The sequence below is a fragment of the Schistocerca piceifrons genome, chromosome 2, assembly GCF_021461385.2.
Source record: "Schistocerca piceifrons isolate TAMUIC-IGC-003096 chromosome 2, iqSchPice1.1, whole genome shotgun sequence".
NCBI lineage: Eukaryota > Metazoa > Arthropoda > Insecta > Orthoptera > Acrididae > Schistocerca > Schistocerca piceifrons.
This window is the reverse complement of record NC_060139.1, coordinates 1,104,132,403-1,104,153,456: the sequence shown is the minus strand read 5'-3', so window position 1 is coordinate 1,104,153,456 and position 21,054 is coordinate 1,104,132,403. Positions and strand designations below refer to the sequence as shown.

The 21,054-nt window shown below is 43.0% G+C and overlaps 1 protein-coding gene across 3 annotated transcripts in view; it reads left to right on the top strand.

Moving 5' to 3' along the window:
- The window catches only part of LOC124774980, a 186,252-nt gene that overhangs the window by 93,292 nt on the left and 71,906 nt on the right, over positions 1-21,054 (top strand). For all 3 annotated transcript variants that reach the window (XM_047249723.1, XM_047249721.1, XM_047249722.1), the window contains exon 5: positions 18,903-19,074. In XM_047249723.1, the coding sequence (XP_047105679.1) occupies positions 18,903-19,074 (172 nt within the window). The remainder of the gene's footprint in view (positions 1-18,902; positions 19,075-21,054) is intronic.

Genomic DNA, 21,054 nt, shown 5'->3' with positions numbered 1-21,054 from the left:
GGTACGACTTGCGATTGGTGCCATCCGGACTAGCCCTGTGATTAGCCTTCTCGCAGAAGTGGGGATCTCACCGCTGCGAGTTTTGTGCCAACAATAGCTGATATCTTACATGCTCTGCATTTGCTGCATCCCAAAGAACCCTAATTACGGTCTCCTTTATCCAGACACTGAGATCAACCTCCTGCGGCAGCAACCACGATGTGGGCTTACCATGGCTACCCACATTCAGTCGCTCTTTCCTGAGCTCCAGCATTTCCCTTTACCGCCTCTTTTTCTCGCTCGCGCGCGTACCCCTCCATGGATCGTCTCTCGGCCACAGCTCTGTCTTGATCTCTCCATTAATTCAAAGGTTTCTGTCCCTCCAGAGACCCTTCACCACCAGTTCTACTATCTCCTCAGTCCATATCAGGTTTCAGAAGTGATTTATACTGATGGCTCCATGGTTGCTGGTCACGCTGGTTATGCTTACACCTATGCGAGACACACGGAATTTCATTCCTTGCCAGATGGCTGTAGTGTTTTTACTTCAGAATTGGTTGCCATCTTGTGCACACTGGATCATGTCCACTTCTGCTCAGGACCGTCCTTCACTATCTGTAGCGACTGCTTGAGTAGTTGTAAACTATCAGCCAGTGCTTCCCTCGCCACCCATTGGTCATAGCTATCCAGGACTTGTAGTGTTTCCTTTCCTCGAGGTTCTGCCATGAAAATACAAAATAGAAAATCTGATTGGGGTTTGAATTTTGATGGAATAAGTTACGGATAAGGCGGACTTCGTATTACTGATTGAGATAGTGCTGTAAGTTGACCATGAATGGCGGACAGGGTCAGCAACACTACAAAAAGCGACTAAGGAAATAACATCAGAAATAAGTTGAAATTTACCTTATAATTCTCTCATAAATGTAGTATCTATTATAATATAGTCTTCACGGCTACATCTGGAATACTGCTTGATCTTCTTGTAGGATGTCCTTTTTTCATTGCTCGCTGGTCCTCTTGTTCTCCGTCTGATGAAAATTTCTTGAATTTCTCACTGTCTGGATTAATTTAAAAATTTGGCGATAACCATTGCGAATCACTACTGAAATAACTTGAAGACGCTGTGTGTTCGTTTCATAATATAGTTTTAATTTCTACTTAAAATCATTCTTTAACATCAGTGCCAAAAAATACACATCTTAAACGTATGACGACAAGATAACAAGAAAGTACCGAACTAGTTGTTAAAACTAGCACCTACGCAAAAGTGAAAGAAGATCAAAATTACTTATGAAAATCTGTCGCTGGTGCAGCGCTCTTCTGCATGCGCGATCGTAAATCTCATCTTTGCTCTGGCGGAGGCGCGGTAGTCAAAGTATCGTTACAGGCTCCCTTTCTCTCCTTGCTCAGCGTGGATGCTCAGTGGTTTTCATTTGGACCCCAGGCCATGTTGGGATCCTCGGCAATGAACTTGCCGATCAGCTGGCTAAATTGGGTACTAACAGGCCATCTCTTGCTATTGGCATTTTGGCATTCGCTTGGCATTGTGTCGTCTGGTTTTGAGACTGTGGAATGCAGAATGGCACACTCTTTCTTCGCCGAACAAGCTCAGGGCGATAAAGGATTCTACAACTATGTGGCAGTCATCCTTACGGACCTCTCTTAAGGCCTCTGTCGTCCTTTGCCGGTTCCACATCAGCCATACCTAGCTGAATCACGGTTATCTCCTCCATCGTGAGGACCCCTTCTCTGTCGTTGTGAATCAGTGTTGACTGTGGGACACCTCTTCCTGGACTGTCCCAACTTTGCTGCCCTGTGGCAGACTTTTAGCTTTCCTGGCTCGCTACCCCTGGCGTTAGCTGACAATGCCTCATCGGGTGATCTAGTTTTACGATTTCTTCATGATGTGGGTTTTTATCACTTTATTTAAGCGTGGAACCTTCAACCTTATCGGTGGGCGGGGGAAAGGGGGGGGGGGGGGGGGGGGATGGCAGGCCGTCTTGCTCCCCCCTTCGCCCTGTCTTCGTATGGGCTTGGTGGTTCACCCCCACCCCCTGCCTTTCCACTCCTTTTCTTATGGGGTGTGTTTTATCTTGAGTGTGTATCTTGTCTACCTGTGCTTCTTCCTTCATGCCCCCTGTCAGTCACTTTCTTTCCCTCCTCTCTTCTTCTGCTTTCTTCCTTCCTTCTCTGTCCATAGTTCATAATTTTATGGCCGTTGTCATTCCCTCTTATAGTATGAGGTTTTATCAGTTTTAGTTATTCCAAGGTCAGAAGGACTGATTACTGCGTAGTTTGGTCCTTTCTCCATTCCAACCAACCAACCAACCAACCAACCAACCAACCAACCATGTTTGTTCTAGTACTACTCTGTAGTGACTTCCTTAGCAGCTTTCAGGCTATAGACCAGTGCTGCTCTCCTCACCCACTGGTTAAGGCTATCCAGGCTCTTGTCTCAGACCTCCATCAAGCTGGGGGGCCAGTTGTTTTCATTTGGACCCCAGGTAATGTTGGGATTTTGGGAAATGAATGAGCTGACCAGTTTGGCACCAGGATGTCGATTCTGGACATGTGGGTTTGAGAACCGGACCTTTCATCATTTCTATACCATCAATTGCTGTAACCTTGAACTCGGAATTGTCTGCCCTGATCTTCCCAAATAGAGCGAGGACAATTGAGGGGACCATGATCATGTGGCAGTCTTCCCTGCATGATACACTCAGGGAATCTACTGTCCTTTGTAGACTCCACATTTGCCACACTTGGCTGACCTGTGACAACATTCTCAGGCTTGAGGATCCCTGTTACTGCCAATGCCAAGCCCGCCCGATGGTGGTCCACTTACTCATAGGCTGCCCTAATTTGGCTGCTTTGAGATGGCGTCTTAATATTCCTGACAGGCTCCCTCAGGTGCTAGCAGACAATGCGAACTCAGCTGACCTGGTGTTAACATTTTGCCTGTGAAGACGGTTTCTATTCATCCATGCAAGGTAGGGCTTTTCGGCCTAGGGCTTTTTGGTGTTGTTGTCTGCCTATGGAGTTGGTGGTGCACCTCTCTCTGCCTCCTGCCGCTTCCTCCCCTCCCCCCTGTGTATGTCCCTGGTGACCTTTGGCGGGCTTTGATCGGTGGCCCAGACTGGCTCTGCCCTTTCCACCTTTTAATGACTTGTCTGTGCTGTTTTTTTTCTGAGCTTTATCTTTTTTATTGTGTTAGTTACACTTAGGCTTTCCGGGATTTGTCTTTTGCCTTCTTTCTTTGACGACTACTCCTGGTTTTGCCACTTAACAGATGAAGGGACTGATGACCCTGCAGTTTAGTCCTATTCACTCCAAGTCAACCAACCAAGATAGTGTAGTGTCGAGCATTATTCTTAACTGGATACCACTACGAAATCAGCTTTCTCTCCACAGCCCAACATGCCAAAACCCCATCTTGCTTCCATCTTGGCCCCGGCACTGAATTCGATCCCCAGGAAGCAGTTCATTTCATCCTGGAGTGGCATCTACAACAACTCCTGCACGATTTCACGTTGATTGATTGCGAGGTAGCCACAGCCTAGTTCTACCATCCATTCCTGAAGAAAGTTTCACCAGTAGACTAGAAAATGTGGCTAAAGCACGTCTCCTGCCAGGCCGAGTTGACTTTCCAAAATTATTTCATGTACCCTGTTACATCTTCTGGGTCCTTTGCAGTGTGCCCCTCCTACGTGTAGTCCCACCTGTGCACAGGTCACCTGTGTTTCGTGCCTGCACATTCGGTCAGCATCAGAAGTAAGTCTTTATTACTGTGCCACTCGAGCTATCGCAAATCTCGCCTAGCTGCATTCGGACACTCACGTGGCTGTGGACGTAGACCAATGCTCGTAAAACGTTTTTGCTCAAGGGCCAAAACTAACAATATGATGTGGCACCTCGGGCCGCAGATTTCCAGCTCTTTTTATTAACAGGCAAACCAGGCTTCCAAATATTCTTCCATGTTTCAGTAAATAGTTTCGGCGATAGCTAAGCCTGATTGGAGCATAGCAACAGTTGGAAAATTAGACAGATCTTTTACTTAGAGTTCATTTATATATAGTTGCAGTTTGGCTTCAGATGCAAATATTTTGTTTGTCATTTGTCCAGTTATCTTGTTTGGTCCTTGTAATTCAAAGTTAAATGTGTTGAATTTTTGTGTAATATCGGTCAGAAAAAGCTGTAAGTATCCACCATTCATCATCATCAAGTTCAGGATAATTTTTGCCACTTTGTTGTAAGAATAAAATAATTTCAGATTGACAAACCGTTCCAGCACTTTTCCTTTGCTTAGCCATCTGACAGCAGTATGTAGGAGAACATCACTGTAACAAGCTTGCAATTCCTGCAGAAGGTCTTTTTCAGTGATCAAGTTCATGGGCACGAATGACATTTATAATGCTTATAACCGTTTGCATAACATTCTTCAATTTGGCATTTGAAATTTGACATGCCGAACTTACTTGGTGCAGTAAGCAGTGTAGGGAGAGTAAATTTGGCAAATTCCATTCCTTCTTAATCAGTGCTATCAAAGCATTGTTGACACCCGTCATTGACGGACAACCATCTGTACATACTGATATTAATTTGCTAATAGATAATGCTTTTTCTTTTTTTTTTTTTTTTTTTTTTCTTTTTAAATCGCCTCCGCAAAATCACATCCTTTTGTGTGACTTTTCATGGATATAATTGCTAAAAAATCTTTCTCTATTACCCCATCATTTGTGCAGTAACACACAAATAATGAAAACTGAGCCATCGAAACTAAATCAGTACTGAAATCACATGCAAGGTGCATAGTTTGACTTTATTAATTACTGCCTTAAACATATATTTTGAAATATCTTCTGTACAACGTCGACAGGTAGATTCTGAAAGTGTGAGCTTATTCATTTCAGCTGATATTTGTTTACTGTTGGAGAAATTTTGAAACAAAGTTTCAGAAATGGTGGTCATATTTTTTGCCAGAATATTACATACTTGATATGGTGCTCTTGTGACAGCCTTACTTTGCCCAACTGCTGCTAACATAATGTTTTGTTGACAAGAAATGGTAGATTTTAGATGAGCAATTTCTTTCTTTCTTTCATTTGAATTCAAAGGAAAAGTTAATGTAAATGAATTGTACTTACTTGTGTAGTGGCAAAATAAATTGCATCTCTTCAGTCCCACAATCGTATCCCAGCATATTAAGCAAGTAGCAGTACCTTCTTAGTGCCCGCTTATAAAGCAAAACTCTTCTTCCCATATTTCTTGGAAACTTCTTTTCTCTTCACATATTTTTCTCTTAGTCACTGTTCTTGAGGGTACAGCAGATGTTATTTATTCCACTTATAATTATATCACCAAATATGAACACAAATACAGTCAATATGCAACGAACGCTCAGGGGCAACGAATCTTGGTTCATGACTGATACGACAAAGCTAACAATGAGGTGGCTGCAGGACAAGTCTGCCGCTGACAAACGACTGGCCATGGGCACGCGGCACGTTTGATGCACGGCTCACATTGTTGACTAGAAGTCCGCTCACGCCTTTAGCGCTGCGGAACACTGGCAAGTGGTGCGTTAAATGAAAGTGGTCAATGGTTTTCAGTTATCTAATTACTTCCCCGACTTTAATCACAATTCTACACATTTTCTCTAAACAAAACACCACTACACCAGACAAGTAGATAACTAATGCTACCCGTGCGAAGCTGAGGAGGGTCGCGGGCTGCACGGAAACATGATCTTGGCCGCATGTGGCCCGTGGGCTGCAGTTTGACGACCACTGTCATAGACATTCCAGTTACCTTCATTGTCATTCCTTCTGTGTTCAGTTTGAGACAACTTGGGTCTCTTTACGGGTTACACATTTGTATTAGGAGTGGGCAGAAAAGTAATGTTTTCAGTTCTATTTTGAAACTGAAAGGAGCTATAATGGGAAGATTCATATATCGAGTTGGAAGAATACTTTGGAATATATAAAACGGATAGATTGCTATTCGCCCCATAAAGGAGGCATTGAGTCATAGACAAGCACAATGAAAAGACTAATAAACATAAAAACTTTTTTTTCAAAAAGCCTTTTTCAGAAATAGAAAGCACACGCACACACACATCCACTGTCTCTGGTTGCTGTGGCCTCACTGCGGACCGGAATTGCATTTGATGTGAACAGTAACCCAGGGTGGGTGGTGGGGGTAAGGAGGCGGTCTAGATGGATAGCAGGTTAGCAGATGTTGTAAGAGCATGCAGGGACTTAGTGGGGCTGCTAAGTGCTGAGTCAGGAGGAGGGGGAGTAGAGAAGGGAAAAAGACTAGTTGAGTGAAGGCATGTGTAATACTGGAGTTGGAGCAGGGAATGGCACAAATGGGTGGAGGACGAGGAGTAACAAAGCTCGAGGCTAGGGGAGTTGCAAGAATGAAAAATATGTTGTAGGGAGAGTTCCCACCTGCACAACTCAGAAAAGTTGGAATAGGTGGGAAGGATCCAGATGGTGCGTTTGCGCGCGCGTTTCTGTGTGTGTGTGTGTGTGTGTGTGTGTGTGTGTGTGTGTGTGTAGTGTCTACTGCTGACAAAGGCCTTAATGGCCAAAAACTATAATTGTGTGAATCGTTTTGTCGTGCCTATCGTGACTCAGCATCTCTGCTATATGGTGAGTAGCAACTTTCCGTCTCTGGTATTGTTATAAAGTTGAGGATTACAACCAGGAAGTCCAGTAATTTCCTATGAAAATATAGTTACTTGTTTTAAATTATAGCTTTTAATTGTAATAGGATTCCTTTGTATGCAAAGTAAAAAGTCCAAATTACTCCATGAAACAATCTTGGAATTGTTTTGTATATGGGTAGTGATTTTGATAATTTCAGCCCATATGATGAGCAGATGATAAACTAATTCATTAAAAAGTCTGTTTAGATAGGTAGTGTCTTAAGTATTAATTTTATAAACTTAGAATCACCTAACAACTTCATTGTATATTTGACTGACTACGTGTTAGGTCATAATGTACCTGACCTGTGAGTTGGGGGTTGTAACATCATAGATTAAGGGTCGACCTGTGACAGCAATTGCACAACTTGCGTACAGGCCGCTAGATGCCGCCGCGAGCGCTAAGAGTGCATTGCGATCACAGGCGCGCGTGTGTTGCGTACGGGCCGCGAGGTGCCGCCACCAGCGCAACCGTATATAAGTGCCGACGGAGTTCGGCCAGCTCTCATTATGTTGGCATCTCGTTTTTGCCTATTCTCTTAGTTGCTTAGCTCTTATTCGTTTATGGCTCATGTTATTATGCTCTCTTTAAGCCATTCTGATTGTTTTGATTTACTCCCAGTTAAGAAGAGCTCATTTTGGCATTTCACTTTTGCATATTTCTCATTTTGCTAATAATATGCTCCTTAGCTTTTTACAGTTGAATTGATTAACATAGTCTCAGGTACTGTTTGTTCATTTCAGCCTGTTCATATTTTGATGTTCTTTAAATACTGTAATAATTATCGGAATCATTTCTTCCCTTAAACTTGTGTAAAGTATTCTCGATGTAGGATTTGTTTTGTGACACAGGTGTAAGGTTTTGAATATAAATTATATACGAAACTGTGCTTTAAAAGGAATTTATTTTTTCAGTTTGTACTACATCAGACAACAATTTTGTGATATGAGGGAGAAATTTGAGGGTCGAACCCATGGAAATAGTCTTAAATGATCCCCTTTAAAATTAAAAATTTGTGTGACACTGAAAGACGTGACACTGTAGGCACAGAATATATATATATATATACTTCACAGGGTTTACATTTTTGTTCCTTGTAACACACAGTTCATTTCACTTCTTTCAAATTCAGATACAAAATTAATCATATTCTACCCACAATTTTTGTAAACTTTGTAGAACATTTTTCTTGTTACTCTGTTCTACAAACCACATTAGTTACACATTTTCCCTGCTGATTATTTATTTATTTATTCGTTGGGTGTATCTCATGTGAGGAAAAGGTGTACTAAACAATGTAAAGACTAACCCTAAACTGAATTTTCCAGAACATGTCATCTTACTATTGACTCCTGGGACTGGAGTTTTTGTATGTGTGTGTTATATAGTCATTGCCTACCATTTTCTTCTTTCACATGTTTTCCTTTTCGTTTTGCAGTGACTAAATGTAATTATTCATACTCAAAACCGCAAATGCATCTGTGTGTCGGACTCTTGTATGTTGGCTCATATGAATTCAACTTAATGTTGGCCTGAATATGTGGGTACTGTTTCATAAATACTGGCCAGTGTGGGCGCCAGTATTGGCACCATTGTCCCTCCTGCGGGCCCGGGGTCTAGAGCAGGCCCGAGGTATTGCTGCTTGTCGTAAGAGGTGAGTTCCCTCCCTGTTGCCCTCGCACAACCTACTTTAGGAACGACACCCCTCAACCATCAGGGATTTAATTCCTCACTTCTGAGCCAGAGAAGCATAAGGCTTCTTCGGCTCCTCTTGCTAGGAAGGGGTCTCTTGGGTCACTCCCTTCCCAGGTTTCTGCTAGTGGGAAAAATGACACCCGCCAGTGGCTGAAGAGCCCAAAAGCAGCTGGTAATAGGGCTTCGCACCCATCCACAGTCCCGTAGACTGATTCAGTTGAAATCCTCCCAACCAGGGAAACCCAAGGAACAGTGCAAGAAATATATATATTAAAAAAAAGAAGACCCCCAAGAACAAGGAACTTGAGGCGACACCAACACGACCACTATCTGCAAGCTCTGCGACTGAGGATGGGGTTGAGATTCTGGTGTCCGCTGAGGACCTAGATCTCGTCGGACCCTCGGGCACAATGGATGTAGACTGCTCGGGCAATAAGTCGGTGCCAGCAGGTGACCCTGTGGCATAAATTGCCTCATTAAACGTTCCGTGCCTTCCCAGTCTCACGATGATGTCATCCTCCAGTGGTATTGTGGCAGTTTTTTCCACCACCTGGCTGAGCTACGGCAATTGTTAAGCTTTGCACCTGCTTTCTACATTGCCTTCCAGGAAACCTGGTTTCCGCCAATGTGGACCCCTGCCCTCCGTGGCTATAAGGGATATTGCAGGAACCGTAGCGACTATAATCGAGTGTGAGTCAGGTGGAGTTTGCATTTATGTCCTAAACTCAGTGTGTAGTGACACTGTGCCCCTTCAAACCGCCTCTTGAATCTGTGACTGTCAGGATAGGGACGACACAGGAAACAACTGTCTGCAGTGTATATCTTCCTCCTGATGGTGCAGTACCCCTGAATGTATTAACTGCACTGATTGATCAACTCCCTGAACCTTTCCTACTTTTGGGAGATTTTAACGCCCATAACCCCTTGTGGGGTGGCACTGTGCTTACTGGCCGAGGCAGACGCGTCGAAACTTTACTGTCTCAGTTCGACCTGTGCCTTTTAAATACTGGGGTGCATTTCAGTGTGGCCCGAGGTAGTTACTCGGCCATTGATTTATCAGTTTACAGCCAAGGACTTATCCCATCTATTCACTGGAGAGCACATGACAACCTGTGTCGTAGTGACTACTTCCCCATCTTCCTGTCGCTGCCCCGGTGTCAGGCCTATGGACGCTTGCCCAGATGTTCTTTAAACAAGGTGGACTGGATGTCAACCATTGGATGCCGTACGTCACCTTCCCAACTCTGGACGAAGATCAGACATCTTTCAAAGTACCAGACCCCAACGGGTGGCCCTGATGTTACTTTGCTGAGCACTAGGCTCGAGCCTCTGCATCGGAGAATTACCCCCCAGCCTTTCGCACCCTCAAACGGCGGATGGAAAGTAAAACCCTCTCGTTGACTACGTGCCACAGTAAACCCAATAATACCCCATTTACAGAGTGGGAGTTCCTCAGTGCACTTGCACATTGCCCCGACACAGCTCCTGGGCCAGATCGGATCCACAGTCAGATGATTAAACATCTCTCGTCTGACTACAAGTGCCACCTCCTCGCCATCTTCAACCAGATTTGGTGCAATGGCGTCTTTCCATTGAATGCTGGGAGAGCACCATCGTTCCGGTGCTCAAATCTGGTAAAAACCCGCTTGATGTGGATAGCTATCAGCCTCACCGACGTTGTTTGTAAGATGCAGGAATGTATGGTGTATTGGCGGTTGGGTTGGGTCCTGGAGTCGTGTGGTCTACAGCTTCCACCAGGGTCGCTCTACCTCTGATAATTTTGTGCCCCTGGAGTCTGCCATCCGAACAGCCTTTTCCAGACGCCATCCTTTTTGATCTACGCAAAGCGTATGACACCACCTGGCAACATCATATCCTTGCCACATTATACAAGTGGCGTGTCCGAGGCCCGATCCCGATTTTTATCCAAAATTTCCTGTTGCTTCGTACTTTCCGTGTCCAAGTTGGTGCCTCCCATAGTTCCCCGCGTGTCCAGGAGAATGGGGTCCTGCAGGGCTCTGTATTGAGTGTATAACTATTTTTAGTGGTCAGTAACGGTCTAGCAGCAGCTGTAGGGCCGTCCGTCTTACACTCTGTGTATGCAGATGACTTCTTCTTTTCGTACTGCTGCTCCAGTACTGGTGTTGTTGAGCGGCGCCTACAGGGAGCCATCCACAAGGCGCAGTCGTGGGCTCTCACTCAAGGGTTCCAGTTTTCGGCCGCTAAGTCTTGTGTCGTACAGTTCTGTTAGCGTTGTACCATTCGTCCAGAACCAGAACTTTACCTTCATGACAATCCACTCACTATAGTGGAGACATATCGATTCTTAGGACTGGTTTTCGATGCCCGATTAACTTGGCTACCTCACCTTCGTCAGCTTAAGTGGAAGTGTTGGCAGCACCTCAATGCTCTCCGCTGCCTGAGCAACACCAACTGGGGTGAAGATCACTCTACTCTGCTGCAGCTCGACAAAGCCCTTGTTAAAGCCCACCTTGACTATGAGAGTCTGGTTTATTGTTTAGCAGTGCCCTCAGCGTTGCGTGTACTAGACCCAGTGCACCACTGTGACATTCACCTAGCGGCGGGAGCTTTTAGAATGATTCCGTTGACCAGTGTCCTGGTGGAGACCGGAGTCCCTCCATTGCAGATCCGACATGAACAACTGCTTGCCAGTTACATTGCACACATTCATAATTCTCCTGAGCATCCGAATTACTGTCTCCTTTTTCCACCTGCGGCAGTTCATCTTCTGCATCGGTGGCCCAGGTCAGGGCTGACGATTGCGGTTTGCATGCGATCCCTTCTGTCTGAACTGGAGTTCTTCCCTTTACCACCTCCCATCCACGTCCGTCCACATACACCCCCACGGTGTACATCTAGGCCACAGACTCGTCCGGACCTTTAGCTTTAGCGTGGCCGTAGGGACTCAGTTACTCCTGCCGCTTTCAGCTCTCACTTCCTCTCGATTCTTGACGTGTTCTGGAGCTCTGAAGTGGTTTACACTGACGGCTGGATGGCTGATGATCATGTTGGCTTCACCTACGTCCACAGAGGCCATTTTGGACAGCATTCCTTGCCCAATGGCTGCAGTGTATTCACTGCAGAACTGGTGCCCATCTCTCGTGCACTTCAACATATCTGTTCATGCTCCGGGGAATCGTTTCTTCTGTGTACTGTCTCCTTAAACAGCCTACAAGCTACCCTTATCGTTTGGTAACGTCTATGCCCCGGACCAGTCCCGTCGTTCAGTGGTGTTCGGGTGGACCCCGGGACATGTCGACACCCCAGGCAACAAACTTGCCGACAGGCTGGCCAAACGGGCTACGCAGAAACCGCTTCTGGAGATGGGCATCTCGGAACGTGACCTGCGTTCTGACATACACCGTAGAGTTTTTCGGCTTTGGGAGATGGAATGGTATAACAGTACACACAAAAACTGTGTGTCATTAAGGAGACTGCGAACATGTGGAAGACTTACGTGCAGGTCTCTCGCAGGGAATCAGTTGTCCTCTGCTGGTTCCACATTGGCCACGCTCGAGCGACCCACGGTTACCTCCTGCGCCGTGAAGACCCACCTGAGTGTCAGTGCGGCACCCGGTTGACAGTGACCCATATTCTGGTGCTCTGTCCCACATTGACTGCCCAGCGATGAAATCTTGGGTTACCGGACTCGTTGCCACTAATTTTATCTGACAACGCCTCATCGGCTGATTTAGGTTTACGTTTTATTCGTGAGGGTGGCTTTTATCATTTGATCTAAGTTTTAGCGCATGTCCTTTGTCCCTCTGTGTCCTCCACCCTAGTGCTTCTAGGGTGGAGGTTTTAATGTGTTGCAGAGTGGCTGCCTCATGCTTTTTTATTCTCATGGTCAGTGCCTCATCCTTTTTTATTCTCATGGTCAGCTTTATTTTTTTAATCTCTTCATCCCATTTCTTACGTTTCTGTGGTTTTCTTGTCCTCTTTCGTCCATTTACCCATTTGTTACCGAGCGAGGTGGCGCAGTGGTTAGCACACTGGACTCGCATTCGGGAGGACGACGGTTCAATCCCGTCTCCAGCCATCCTGATTTAGGTTTTCCGTGATTTCCCTAAATCGCTTCAGGCAAATGCCGGGATGGTTCCTTTGAAAGGGCACGGCCGATATCCTTCCCCATCCTTCCCTCACCCGAGCTTGCGCTCCGTCTCTAATGACCTCGTTGTCGACGGGACGTTAAACACTAATCTCCTCCTCCTCCACCCATTTGTTGCCCTTCATCGTTCTTGTGATTTTTCCTTTCATTCTGTTTTGCGTTCTCAATCTCGTTTTGTTTTATTCTCACACTTGTGACATTGTCTTATTCGGAACAAGGGACAGATGACCTCTTAGTTTGATCCCTTTACCCCTCTTTTAAACCAACCAACCAACCATTGGCACCATTGTGTGGACTGGGGGCTATAAGCAAAGTCATCTAGGTGACTTGCTTCTTTTTTTAGATTGTGTTGCTTCCCTGGCACTTTAAAAGATTTTCACTAGGTATCTGTTGCAAGATTCTGACATCAGTCTAACATCCCACACTTCAGCAGCTCTTTCCTGGCAATTGGTAATGTTTGAGTTGGCGCCATATGGGCACATCTTGTCTTTGCCCCACACTCTTTTCAGGAAGTTACAAGTGCAGAGCACTAGAACTTTAGTTTGTTGGTGTAACTCATGGTTCTATTATTTTATGTCACCATTACAAATACTGTAAGAACAATATAGCCATAAACTAATGTGTATAAAACATTCAAAACATGCACACTAATGCACGAAGCAGACTGAAGTGATGGAATAATGCTTGAAGGCAAACTCCTGTCAGAATGCACAGCAACAGCTACTATTCATGAAAATTGGTTTGTACTCAGAGACTGACACCTACAGTGTAGTCTTGGTATTTCATCAGGGATTGTCTCAAATAATTCACACTGGAGTTTTCAGGCAGAGGTGATTGACAGTTCGTAAATATTGATCACTTCGCCCACAAGTAGAGGGCTCAGCAGTTGAAATTATGACAAAAGACTTCTCATCTTCATATAAGTTCATGACTGATATTCTTTATTTTTAAACTTTCAGGAAGTTTCAGATTTTTCATTGGTTTTGCTCATGTAGATCAATAATGTGATGATGAAACGAAACTGGACTCTGAAATTAAGTGGCGGACATGCACCTCCTCATCCAAACTGGAGAAAGCAAAGAGTGAAGGCATAAAATGATATCCACTGTCTTCACATAAAGTGGACATTATACCAACAATACACTTCAAGATAAGGCAGTAAACATAGTTTATTAAACCTAAATATGACCTAAGCTTTTCGAAATAATTCAGGATAAGAAGCCAAATGAGGATCTGTATGCTCAATGGTAATAAAAATACAAGCAGTACTTGAGGAAGCCCAAATCCAGTCAGTTCCACCTTAATCTTAAACAGCCCGGATTTGGATCTGTGAGCTAATCTGCTTCTGAACAAAAGTTGCCTGTGATCATTTGTCGGTTGCTTGCAGCATCTGGGTCAGTCTAAAAAGTAATTTGTACTGTGTTCAGGTGAGAGCCAATCCAAAACTATGGTATCTACATCTACATTGACGTGTACATACATACTCCACAAGCCACCATATGATATGTGGAGGATAGTATCCTGTTTCACTATTAGTCATTTCCTTTCATGTTCTACTCACAAACAGATAGGGAAAAAGACTGTCCATACACCTCCGTATGAGATCAAATTTCTAGTATCTTATCTTCTTGGTCCTTACTCCATATGCATTCGGTGACAGTAGAACCATTTTGCATTCAGCTTCAAATGCCGGTTCTCACAGTTCTCTCAGTAGTGTTTCTTGAAAAGAATGTCAACTTCTTTCCAGGGATTCCCATTAGAGTTCCCGAAACATCTGAGTAATGCTTGCATGATGTTTGAACCTACCAGTAACAAATCTAGCAGCCTGCCTCTGAATTGCTTTGACGTCTTCCTTTAATCTGACCTGTGCAGATCCCAAACACTTGAGCAGTACTCAAGAATACATTGCACTAGTGTCCTGTGTGTGATCCCTTTTACAGGTGAAAAATACTTACACAAAATTCTCCCAATAAACCAAAGTCAGTCATTCCCCTTCCCTACCACAATGCTCACATGCTCATTCAGTCTCGTATCACTTTGCGATGTTACATCCAGATATTTAAACAATGTGACTGTGTCAAGCAGGCCACTACTAATGCTGTATCCTAACATTACAGGTTTGTTTGTCCTACTTATCTGCATTAACTTACATTTTTCTATATTTAGAGCTACCTGCCATTCATCACAACAACTAGAAATTTTGTCTAAGTCTTCTTGTATCGTCCTACAGTCACTCAACTTGGACACCTTTTCATACACCACAGCATCATCAGCAATCAGCCACAGACTGCTGATCATTCTGTCCTCCAGATCATTCATGTATATAGAAAATAATAGTGGTCCTATCACACTTCCCTGAAGCACTCATAATGATACCGTTGTCTCTGATCCAACATGTGCCATTGAGGACAACTTCCTGGGTTGGAGTCTGCCAGCCACTCATATATCAGGTTGACCTATTCTGTATGCTCATACCTTCATTAACAGTCTTGCAGTTGGGCATCACGTCAAATGCTTTTCGGAAATATAGGAGTGTGGAATCTGCCTGTTACCCTTCATCCATAGTTTATTATTTTTATTTACACGTCAAGTTATGTAGGACCAAATTGAGGATCAAATCTCCTAGGTCGTGGAATTTATCAGTACATGAAATTACAACATAAAAGTAATAACAGATAAAAATAAAATGTTTATCAACCCAAAAAAAAAGTCAAGCCATAATTTTAAGTAAACACAGTTAACAATATAACATAAGAATCAGCTTAATTTTTCAAGGAACTCAACAGAATAGAAGGTGTGATCCATGAGGAAACTCTTCAGTTTCGATTTGGAAGCGTGTGAATTACTGCTAAGAGTTTTGAATACTTGTGATAGCTTATTGAAAATGGATACAGCAGTATAATGCACAAGATTAAAGTAAGTCCGATCCAAATGCAGGTTGGATTTCTGCCGAGTATTAACTGAGTGAAAGCTGCTTACTCTTGGGAATAAGCTGATATTGTTAACAAGAAATGGCAGTAAAGAATATATATATTGAGAGGCTAATGTCAAAATACGCAGACTAGTGAACAGGGGTTGACAAGAGGTTCACAAACTTACACCACTTATTGCCTGAACCACCCGTTTCTGAGCCAAAAATATGCTTTTAGAATGGGAAGAGTTACACCAAAATATAATACCATATGACTTAAACGAATGAAAATAAGCAAAGTAGACTAATTTTTGTATCAAGCTATCACTTACTTTACATACTGTTCGAATAATAAAAATGGCAGCATTAAGTCTTTGTACAAGATCCTGAATGTGGGCTTTCCACAACAGTTTACTATTTATCTGAATGCGTAGAAATCTGAACTGTTCACTTTCACTAAACTGTTAATTCGCTTACATCATGTGAGAAAAGAACAAGCTGAATTTTACACGAGTAATGCTTTCTAAAACCATGCTGATTCATGGACAAAAGCTTCTCGGTCTTGAGAAAATTTATTATATTCACACTCAGAATATATTCAAGAGTTCTGCAGTAAACCAGCATTAAGAGTGTTGGTCTGTAATTTTACAGGTCCATTCCTTTACCCTTCTTATACAGAAGTCACCTGTGCTTTTTTCCAGTTGCTTGAGACTTTGTGAAAGATTCACTATAAATTATCTGAATCAAAAATTTGTGAATCACAATTACTCTAGGAAAACTGCTGGAAAAGAGTGACCTTACTAGCAATTTTTAATTTCTCATAGGAAAAAGTCCCAGATAATAACTTTGCTCAATGGCTTTTGCCCTGGTTTTGTCCCTGTGAGAAAGCAAGTATTTAGCCAAGAAAAATGGCAGTGATTGCCATTCGGAAATGAACGCTGTCAGTTTCAAGAAGTGGTTCACTGAGCAATTCGTTCCATACCTGAACCAAAGTCGACGGTAATTGTAGTGGACAGCACCAGCTCTTACAGAGAGAATACTAAGTCAAACAACAGAAAAGTGGCTACTGTGCTCTGGCTTAAAATTAAAAACATTCTGTTCTATTATACAATTGGACTCATGCTGAACTCCTTTTGCTCATTAATTTATACAAGTCATGCAACAATGCATATGAACTTGATTTACTAGCACTTGAATGTTGTCATACAATTTTGAGTTGGCCACCATACCACTGCCAGTATAATCTGATTGAATTAATTTGGGTGCAGGTTAAAAGGTATATGATGGTAAAGAACAAAACATTCAAGATAACAGATGCTTGAACATGAAACAATAGACATCGTCTCCCCTTCAGTGTGGGCAGATTCCATGTAGCCCGTTGAAAAGCTTTAAGGAAGAGGACTTTGATTTGGAGGTGAGCCTTGAACCTATAATCATAAATTTGCAATCACATACTTTGGAGACAGATTCAAATAGCAGTGACAATGGTATTACGATGTAGACTTCGTTCCAAAGTAAGGTAACAACAGTTGTTGATTTTAAAGGCTCTTGGTTGAAAAACTGTTTTGTTTGTCACCATATTAGTTGTGTAAATAGTGTATGAGACTTCAGACTCTATTGGCTGGGATTTTGTACCCTAAGACGTGTGCAGACATTCACTTGTTCTGAGTGACATGACTGTAATTTTTAACAGATTGCCCAAAGGGAAGCAGCTAATTTGCTAGTTAGGTAGATAGTTGTGAAATTTAGGCCTTTTCAACATGTGTACTACACTCTAATAGCTAACGAGAATGCAGCTGGGTGAATTCACAGAAAACTCCAATATTTCAACAGGTAACCTCGTGTCACTTTCAAGGCACAAATTGGAAAATGTCTTAAAATGACAGTGAGGGTTACCTATCGAGACATTGCTGGTTTTCAACGTTATGGGGCAGCATTCCCTCGAGTAACTCAAAGAATTGCTTTCTTGTTCTATGGACCATAAATGCAGTCTCTCTCAGTAATGTCAAATGAGTTAATTTATGCTGTAATGCTCATAACCAGTTTCGATGGCCTTACTGTTAATAAACAATCGCCTTTTTGAGGAAAATTGTACAAAGCTATGTCAGCTGTCCTTGCCTTCTGATGTGATGCGGCAACTGTGGACCAGCAGATGCACATAATCAGCATGAATCTCATCTAGACAGTCAAAATTGGTTTTCAAATTTATTATTCTGCTCATAGATTTGAACGTGTAATGCGATCTGCCATAGGCAAATGAACCTGATTGTTGTCCACAGAAACACGGTCGGGCAACCTGGATTTCGTTTGCCCAGTCTCTACCGACACACTTAATACAAACCTGATCCCCTCTGTGCTTCCCTATCACTCTGGCACTCTGCACAGAAGTGCCTTTTGCATGACACGGGTCGTAATACATATGACATTAGCCAACGTAACATGACAGAAAAGTCTTTACAGTTTATTAAACCTTGTGAACTTGATCAAAGGGCAGTTAGAACCACTATTCTTAAGGAGGTTCTGTTTTCTGTAGGCATCAGATTTTGAGTTTTTATGATCTCTCAAATTGAAGAGCATTGCATCGGCCATCCAGTTGACGAATAAGTAGGCAGCAACATATCTATTGGAAGCCACACAGACCTTGGCTACTCCTGCACGAGAAGATGACTAGTCAGAGATGTGGGCACATTGATTTGGATCACTATATTCAGTAATTAACTCAAGGATGAGTTGAAATATCCAACAAATGTAATGTCTGTTAACATGTCCAAATTCTCACAGGAGAAAATGATTGAAGGCCTGAACCATCAGAATTCCTAGACTGTAGTTCTATTAGGTCAATGTTTTACACAATTGATAAACATCCACCTCACTGTCTTCCAGTCATGACTGACTGGTTCATTTCCTCTTGTAGTTGCGTGTGGGCCTCTAAAGGCAAAATTTGCTGATATGATTGAGCTACTTTATGTAATCTTTGGGAGGAAGGTAATTGTATTTCTCATTAGAGCTCTAACGATTCAACATTTTATTTTATGCTGTACTGATGTCATTCTAATTCACGTACTGAAATATTGAACGAGTTACATTTTTTCTGGTGCACGTGGGAAAAGTAGCTGGTGCTGTGTGTTTCATTAATGACATATACAACTGTGGTTTTGAAAAACATAGATTATGATGAATGAAATTAACTTCTGTTTGTGGGTTGTTTTTGTGAAGCATTGTTTTCCCTCAGAAATGATACAGATGAAAATAATTAAAAAATATCCTGTTTGTTGAGTATATTAATTTTTTGTATGTTATGTTATCAGATATACCTGTGTGTGTGTGTGTGAGAGAGAGAGAGAGAGAGAGAGAGAGAGAGAGAGAGAGAGAGAGAGAGAGAGAGACTAATGAAATAATTCATCATACAGTGGAATTACTGTGTTTATTGAAGTTTAATGTACCTGTGTACTTCTGTGTTTTTTCTTCTCATTAGCCACCATGACTTGACAAAGGCAGAACCAACACTAGCTCATATGGCACTATTTGAACTGCATCGTGTAGGTATTTTGAAATATGTTGTGTCCCAAAACTGTGATGGCTTGCATTTGCGAAGCGGTCTCCCAAAACGTGCCTTGTCAGAGCTGCATGGAAACATGTATCTAGAGGTTAGTAATACATTAAGTTTTGAGCTTCATACATGTTAATATAATGAATTTTCATAATAATAGTCCCTAGTATGGAAAACCAAAAGCAAATAACACTTTTTTATGAACTGAAAAGAACGTGTGATACAATAACTTTATGGCAAGAGGAACATAAGCAAAAAATATATGTGAGGTAGGGAACAGGGAGACAACACACATTTTTGGAGCATGATGTAAGAGGACTTTTATTTATTTATTTAGTTATTTCTAAAGAAAAGAAAGGAAGACCAAGTAGGAAAGAATGGAAATAGAAAAGCACATTAAGGAGACGAACTGGAACTGCAGTTACAAATGGTAGAAAATGACTTTGCACTTACTGGACGAGCCACAGGTGTCAAGTCGAGTGTTAGACATATTCAGTGTTAGGAATGTGGTGCTTTTTTTCGTATTCTTTTCCAGTGGCAGGGACAAGAGCAAATGAAATAGAATACTGGAGGGCATGGACTAGCAGAGATTGAAGTTATCGGTGTTGTAAGACTCATGGACGTGTTCAGCAGAGGGAAGTTTATTATCTAAACAGTTCAGAAAAGTTAGTGTTGAGAGAGAGGGGGGGGGGGTCTTGATCCAGTGGGCACAGATTGTGAAACTGTTGCTGAGGTGAACGGACCTTCTGCATACAGCTGGCTAAATGTGAATAATTTGCTGGCAGCTTTTATATTGGTGAACTATATTTTGGTTTGTGTTCATGATCGTATAGAAATCTGCACAGTATTGTGACACATTACTGTCACAAGAAGCCTTATGTTTAACTGAGTACGGTGAGTGAGTCAGTATGTGGGACAGTTGAAGCACTTTGGTTTGTCACAGATACATGTCCAGTGATACAAAAAGTTAAGCAGTAATAACACTGTGGTAACACACGTTATTCATCAATCTATCATAAATCAAACAATGGAATGTAACAATATTATGAGAAGTTAATTACCATATAGTGGAGATGCTGAGTCGTAGGTAGGCAGAACAAAAAGACACTCACAATTAAAGCTTCTGGCCATTAAGGCCTTCATCAACAGAAAACACACACACACACACACACACACACACACACACACACACACACACACACACACAAGATTGCACAACAAGGCACAGTAGCCTTATCTTTCCAGTCTCCCACCACCTCCCAAGTCCCACCATCTAGCCACAGAGGAGCATTCCTCTTGTAGCTCAGTACCACCCAGGACTGGAGCAACTGAATTGCATTCTCCGCCAGTGTTTAGACTGCCTCTCACTGTGCCCTGAAATGAGAAATGTCCGGCCCACTATGCTTTCCATCTCTCCCACAGTGGTATTCCGCTGTCCACCAAACCTACACAATATACTCGTCCATCCTTACACAACCCCCAACCCCTGCCCCCAATCCCTTACCTCATGGCTCATACTACTGTAATAGACCTAGATGCAACACCTGTCCCATACAGCCTCCCACCACCATCTACTCCAGTCCGGTCACTGGCATCATCTATTTCATCAAAGGCAGGGCTACCTGTGGAACGAGTCATGTGATCTACAAGCTAAGCTGCAACCACTTTGCTGTATTCTATGTAAATATGACAACCAACAAGCTGTCTGTCCACATTGATGGCCACTGTCAAACTGTGACCAAGAAACAGGTGGACCACGCTGTGACTTAACGCACTGTCAAACATGATATCTTTCATTTCAATCACTGCTTCACAGCCTGTGGCATATGGATCCTTCCCACAGACACCAGCTTTTCTGAGTTGCGCAGGTGGGAAATTTCCCTGCCATATATCCTTCATTCCCGTAATCCTCCTGGCCTCAACCTTCATTAATCACTGTCCTCACCCGTCCAGCCCTGTTCCCATTCCAGCACTGCACAGCCGTCATTCCACCGCCACACCCAGTCTTTTTATTTCTCTCCTTTTCCACTACTTCTCCCCCCTCCCCTCCCCACCTCTCTCCTGCCCCCCCTCCCCC